General features: G+C 35.0%; 1 protein-coding gene across 2 annotated transcripts; it reads right to left on the minus strand.

Annotated features, from left to right (window-relative positions):
• tmem71 (transmembrane protein 71) lies at nucleotides 1-6,643 on the minus strand. Of its 2 annotated transcripts, none has more exons than XM_060872629.1 (10): nucleotides 6,411-6,643; nucleotides 5,086-5,135; nucleotides 4,921-4,969; nucleotides 4,339-4,548; nucleotides 2,924-3,105; nucleotides 2,668-2,835; nucleotides 2,131-2,200; nucleotides 1,954-2,012; nucleotides 1,535-1,581; nucleotides 1-1,361 (listed from the first exon to the last, which is right to left on the minus strand). In XM_060872629.1, the coding sequence occupies exons 2-10, from the start codon at nucleotides 5,114-5,116 to the stop codon at nucleotides 1,338-1,340; spliced, it is 840 nt and encodes a 279-aa protein (XP_060728612.1). In that variant the 5' UTR covers nucleotides 5,117-5,135; nucleotides 6,411-6,643; the 3' UTR covers nucleotides 1-1,337. The 2 variants fall into 2 exon arrangements, with proteins under 2 accessions (XP_060728612.1, XP_060728620.1); XM_060872637.1 differs by lacking the exon at nucleotides 6,411-6,643 and adding an exon at nucleotides 5,304-5,338.
• Nucleotides 6,644-7,131: the final 488 nt, after the last annotated feature.

The raw sequence follows: 7,131 nt of genomic DNA on the forward strand, positions 1-7,131 counted from the left end.
TTGAGCCACAAAATAAATTCAGTTTAATAACCCATTCACAATATCTGTGTGGCCTAAGTGCCTATTGTAAAAAATATGGAATATCTGCTGGTACAATAAAAATGTGCTACAGAACTCACTTAGTCTCATACCAAGTATTGAGGTATACCTAACAAATGTCTCATAAAATCTGAACATGGTCAGAAAGATTCAGCTCAGTCTGTGGCTCATTTATATACCGTTATGTTATCCGTATTAGTCATTAACATTCCGTACATGCGGGGCTAGCGGCTGTGTCACTAAATATCATTGACCATCGCTTAGCATGTGTACAGCAGGGCTTCAGGTCTGAATCTGAGCACACAGCTATGAATAAGAGTACCTGATGACACAAGAGGAAAGGCACTTAATGATCAATAAGTACCAATTTTTAACAGCTCCCCCACTCCTCTTCTAAGAGGTGTATTTTCACTGCTGTGTCATTACAACTTAAAGCCCAATGGCATAAATTTAACCAGTCCAGAGGATGAGATCATTATGATCCATTTTTTAACTTCTATAAAATGTAAATACTTGTGTAATATTGCTTATATAATGTAATATCTCTGACAAAAATAAATAACAAATTGCATTGCCGACAACTGCATTGAAGGCCAATTACTTACATTTCTGTGCCAAAATACTACTCAAATGAATGTATTTACATTCTATGTTAATATTGATAACAGTGATATAATGTGCCAAGTAAGTGCAGCTGAACCTTTTCTACAGCTATGTCTCAGAGACAACGTCAAAGTTATTATTATTATTATTATTATTATTATTGCTGTTAATAATAATAATAATAATAATAATACAGAGTAAAACACACCTTATAAAATCCATACTACTGGCCTACACAAATAAAATATATAACATAAATATCATAGATAGCACAAATATATAGACTTTTCTATTCCATAGCTTTGTAACTTCATTGTACACTATTTTCAAATGCTCTTATAGGCTTGATGCTTTACTAATTAAAAAAAAAAATTAATATGTTTTTTCAGTGGGAGCTGTTATTGAATCGACATTTGAATTACTAGGATATGGAATAGCAAAGTAAGTGAGTTATTGAACGGTTAGAAGTGACTTCATAAGTTTTTTGGTTATGTTGCTTCTTTAAGAGCACATTAAAATCTTCTGAATCGTAGTCAATATACAAAGACAAGTGATCACAAACATTAGAAAACTTTTGGCCATTAGTGATGTGGATTTTTTTTAACATGCTTGAGTTATTTAAGATCTGAATTTAGTTAATCACGTCTTGCTTATTTGTGTCTGTTTGAACGAGTTAGGCCGTGTGTGTTTCTTCATCACTCGTTTCTTGATGTGATATCCTAAAGGAAAGACCCAAAGGTATGTGAGCATGTATGGAAAGGGTGTTTCACAATTAAAAGCACTAATATATAGTTATATATGTGTAGTATTCATATTGAACTTTAAATCAAACGAAAACCTATGTCTATAAATGGTTATATATGTATATAAAGGGAGTTTAAAATCAACTCACTTCAGTCTTGGTCCAAACTGTGTGTGCTGTTCTAGGCTTAGAGCCACCTGCCACAAATGCACACATATATTAAAATATTCATGCATCTCCGTATGACAAACAACAAAAAAAAGAAAGAAAGAAAAACAACTTTTTATTTAGCAAATTCCACAATTAAATCTGTTGATCTGCTGGTTATACTAATATTTTTATATGAAACCTACAAACATTCAACCACTCCTTCTTAAGATACTGCACTAAAGAGAATCTCTGACTGACACCCAATTGCATCTATGTATTTGTGATGTATACAGTCCTGTACAGAGTTTTGTATACAGCCACCTTTGGGTGTTCCTGCGAATAATACTTTATTAAATTTATTCCAAGTCAAATCAAGCATAACGTGTGTACATTTGCTATACTGGTTATGTGTAACTCACATTTAGATGATATCAGGAAAAGGAAAGCCACTGCCACAGCAATTCCTCCACACACATATCTGTCAGGATGTTAAGTACTTGCATTGTTACTCAGAAAGACTTCTACTGGACTTCTAATTTGTTGTCATGTAGTTGCTCATTTTCTTAATTATATATGCCTTATTTTTTAAAGCTTACCTGGAAAATATGTTTGCACAGACACAAAGTGTGAAGAGGAGGACAATGAAGGTTTTCCTAAACCCTGCATCTACAAGTAAATTGAAAATGATCTATATTACAGCAAAATCGTTTACGAACAACCTCAATATCAATAAGGGTATGAGATATCTAAGCACATACAGGCTAGTAGGAACTGTACAGTAAATAATTATTTACTGTAGTCCATTGGTTAGTTTTATAGATTATGAGTGCAAACTGCATACATTTGTGGGACCTTGCACACAATTTCGAAAAGCATTCAGAATGATGCCAAAAAATAACCTTGTGCAAGATTTCCCTTTTTGATGTATTAAATTAAATTTGATCTAATTAAATTATATGATGAGCAGAAACATATGAGCAGAAATACATTTTGTCTAGGCAAGATTTTTTTTTAAGATCAAATGAATCTTAAGATACCTAAAAGGACAGGACACCTATATCAGAATTTACCCTTGAAATTAAGTACGCAATTTATTGCAAATAGTTGTTTTTAACACAGCATTTTCCTCTCACCTGAGGGTGGATTTGTGGGTGTGCAATAACATTTACATCGTGGTGGAACATCAATCAGACTATTCAGTGACTGAGCAGGCAAAACAGGAGCAACGCAGTCTTGAGAGAGAGAATCCACCTCTGGTAAAAATATTTCTTTGTCTTTAATATGCACACTTTCTGTGGGATCTGCAACAGACACAAACAGGTCCAGAATATACACATACAGTACACACACATTGGTCTAAAAACTTTTCACAATTAGCAGAGCCCTCACCATATGTGAAACTGACAGAGGTGTCTTCATCAGTGCTGCCGCTAACATCCAAACATGATGACCGTTCAGTAGAGGACAATTTACCCTCTCTGCTAAAAATACTTCCACTGAGTAATGACTGACTGATGTCATTCAAGAGTGTGGCAAAAGACCTTCTGTTTTTGCGTCTTCGACGGAAAATTCTAAAAATCACACAGACACACAATACACTGTATGTAAACACTGTAATAATGCTCAATAAAAAGGATAATTGCACAAGTCAAATGAGGAACTGAAAATGAGGGAAACAGACTTGTTGAGTTACTAAATAGTTTCTGCTGGAGCAATGAGCTAGAAAAAGAACACGGTTGATATTTCACACATTAAATGGACTCTTTTCCTTTACTAAGTAAATTCTGCATGTTGAATGTTTGACATATCATTCCTGAATTACAGTTTTTTATATTCTCCTGTTTTGTATAAAATTACCTGTCACTAAAAAATGACAGCATATAGCTTTAGTGTATACAGACATTGATTTATTAAAGCTATATGCTGTCATTGATTGCAGTCAAGGATTGACAACAGCAGCCAGACCATAAAACTCCCAACAAGCAGTTTTTTGGATACAATCCATGTTAGTACCCAGAAATCCCTTTTAGACAGCTTGTGGTGGTACAATTTGTCCTCTTTATCTTTGATATGTCTCCCTTTATATTGTGTGAATTGGAATATTTTATGCACTGCTCTTACTTATGGAATGTGAAATAAGTGAAGATTGGCCACGAGGTGTCAAATATATATCCATAAAACCTCAAACACTATATTGGCCAGTGTTTCAGTTTCATTTGTCCAACACCGGTATATTAATGTGGCAGGAGGCATGGTCAGGTGTCATCTCCCGACAAATTACAGGTAGTTTGAACTGGCAGGTAATGCATAATAAAACTCACCCACGTCTTATAACCGTAGTTACTTATTTGTGTCTGTTTGTGCTTTCTTTTTCTATTTTCGACGTAATCAGGCTTTGCTATTAAGAAATACGGCTGTACAAACTAGTGTATCTTTCAATTTGGGCAGTGTTATTTCAGTAATTAAGACACTGGTGTACTGAATGGAGGATCATGAGTTCAAATCTCAAACACAGCTAAGTTGCACTTGCTGAGTACATAAGCAAGGCCCTCAACTGCTCATTTGTATAAATGCAATGATCTTTCATGTCTGTAATTTGCTCTGGATAAGGGTGCCTACCTACATGCCATATATCTAAACTTTATTCTGAAAAACTTTGTACTACTGATAATTATGAGATGTGTCCTATAAAATAAAAATAAAAAAAAAGTGTAAGGTTGACAGTCTTCTCTTACTTTCCTTATTTCATTTTCTTTTGTCTGTGCTTTCACTCACACTCACACACAGTTTTTAATTGTACTGACCGAGCAAGATTTTCTTTGTAGGAAATGTTGGTCTGTGTTGGAGTGAGGGTCATGTTACCCTGGTCATCGGTAACAACACTGTCTTCTGTTAGTACATAGTAGCCATTTGCAAGTAGGCGTGGACTTCGACGGCAAACATGCACTAAGCCTGTTTCTGGGTTGGTGGAGAAGCACTCATAAGAAACATCAGAGAGGAAAGATGCATCAAAACTGAGGAAGGGAAAAGAAGAGCACAAAAGCTTAAACATAGACATGCAGATATGCTCATAATATGTTCAGTCACTAAAGAGAACCTCTAAAGTTGCCATGTTGTGTGCTGGGTATTGTAGTTGGATGCTGTTAATGACTTTAAAATAACAGAGATCACTGCCATTTGTGTTGTGTTTAATAAGCATTATGAATACCTGTGATATTTCAGGTTTTTCTGTTCAATGCAGGTACAAATTGGTGTAAAATTTTGTTTATATTTTTACAAATATAACTTATTTGATAATGAATACATGAATGTGTGGTACAGATGTTCCTAATAAAGTGACTGGTGAGTGTATACATAATTAGTATTACACAGCATCTGGTCCGTACCTGTAGGATGGCTGATGTCTCAGTGTATTCCTGGTTTTTATAGGACAACCTACAAGAGGTAAAGACATATAGCAACATTAATACTGTATAGAAAATGTGTCTTCTGTGTATGTAAGAAAGAAAGAGAGAGAGAGAGAGAGAGAAAGAAAGAGAGAGAGTACTAACTTGTTATAGTTCCCGTGAAGAATTTATCCATGGTGCTACTGCTGCACAGCCTACAGTACAAAACACATACCCACAGGCAAGTTTTATCTAATCTTCACATGAAGCCCTAATCACATTCTACACACACACATACATACAAACACACACACAACATTCCTAAGGGCACAGGGAGAAATGCATTAAAAAGCTACTAGTTCCTGATATTTTGTCATACTTACTTCTGCTAAAAATCTAATGCATTTTTCCTAAATACGGAATCACTGATGAAATACTGTTAGCCAGGTCATCATCTGAATGAGCACAAGTCACAACAGCCATATTTCAAAATCTAATGGAAAGCCTTTTAGGCATAGAAAAAAGAGATAAACTCCACAATGATGCCCACTGTTTTGGAGGTACAATCATATATGGGTGTGAACTATTAGTGACTTCTAGCTGCACTTCTGTTTTCTGGTCTACATAATATAAAATGAACTATATTCTATCTAATTTCTCATGTGACTGAAGCATGATAAGGTGGAAAAATACTTCACATGTCCAGGGAGTGAGTGAATGAATCACATGAAGTGTTTTGCATCTAAAAATAAATGTAGAAAGAAGACAGCCTGAAAGAAAGAGAGAAAGGGGGGCTTATTTGGGGGGCTTTGAGCAAAAGCACAAAGAAGCAGGAAAAGGGAGGAGCTAAAGAAGGCTGACAACACAGGAGATGATGCTGGCAAAGTGGGAAGTGCAATACCACTTCCTGTTATTTCTGCATTCAGAAGCTCATTGGTTTCATGGGTTTTATTCAAATTTGTTCAACCAGTGTGGTTTCGAAATTCAGCTCAAACCCAGATAAAATGGGAGGGATGCGCCAGGTATGGCATCGTGCGTAAAATGTGCCAAATCAAAGGGCGCATCAAAATCTGTCATGCTTATTATTAGCGCAGTAGTATGATAAGCTACAAACAACCAATTACAATCTGATGGGGAAAATTAAGTGTCTGCATTTAAAATCTCAAAACAGCCTTTTTTTTTTTTTTAAATCTAGCATTAAAGGCACGAACAATAGACAGAAACACAGACTAACCAGCAAAATGTTGTGGAGTAAAGATTACATAAAAACATACAGGCTACATACTAATACTGTATATTCTAGTTTGTTTTAGTATTATAAACTTACTAATGTCTAAACCCAAACTTTGCAACAGTATTACGCGCAAAACACACACACACACACTTTAGCTGATTTATAAGAGTTATATAGAGTCTCTGTACTACAGCAAAACATTCCTACATGACATGCTCATAACATGACACAACACAACAATAATAGCCAGGCTTACCAGCTCTCCTGTGCGCAAAGGAAAAACAGTCGCAACGTGAAATTAAGCGTGGAGCTCTGAGATCCCACCTCCAAATGACTAGATCAAATACAGGACACTTTCCTCTCAAATTCCTCCAATAGATCCAGTTCTGTTTGTAAGATCCTTGCTTGTGTAAATGGTCTGGCTTTATCATGACGCACTCAGACCAGAACAGACCCTTGGTTGTCCACTTACAGACCCAGCAAAGTGTTTCATCACAGTCGAACCCTGCTGAGAACCTGGGGGCGGGGTCACAGATATAGAAATATAGAAATCCCTATATTTCTCTATATATCCCTATCATCTGACACATCGCAGTGCTAGAAATATGTTTAGAAAAAATAATTTTCACCTCTATTTTCATTTTATTTCCCGCCTCTGCTCTCTGGTCTGATTACCGAACCAACAATGTGATTTGACAATATGAACTTGCAAACTAAAGACGAGTGGTCAGAGTAGTATACGTTTATTCTACTTCAATTTAGAAATGTGTAGAAACTTTTCAGAGTGCATGACGTCATAAGTCAAACGTCATAAGTGAGAAACAATATATTATATATACAATATATTATATAAACAACGCATGAATTAATCATTAATAATAATATCTAAAGTATTAAATATATAATAATAATAACAATAATGATAATAATAATAATAATAATAATAATAATAATAATAATAATAATAACAATAATAT

Source organism: Tachysurus vachellii, chromosome 1, assembly GCF_030014155.1.
Source record: "Tachysurus vachellii isolate PV-2020 chromosome 1, HZAU_Pvac_v1, whole genome shotgun sequence".
NCBI classification, from domain to species: Eukaryota; Metazoa; Chordata; class Actinopteri; order Siluriformes; family Bagridae; genus Tachysurus; species Tachysurus vachellii.

Bases quoted from the DNA above. Each gene is read 5' to 3' on its own strand.
- tmem71 (XM_060872629.1), bottom strand. From the start codon at position 5,116: ATGGATAAATTCTTCACGGGAACTATAACAA. The intron at 3,106-4,338 runs GTCAGTACAATT...TGTGATTTTTAG, and splicing joins TACAAAGAAAATCTTGCTCG to AATTTTCCGTCGAAGACGCA. The intron at 2,836-2,923 runs GTGAGGGCTCTG...TGTCTGTTGCAG, and splicing joins CTCTGTCAGTTTCACATATG to ATCCCACAGAAAGTGTGCAT.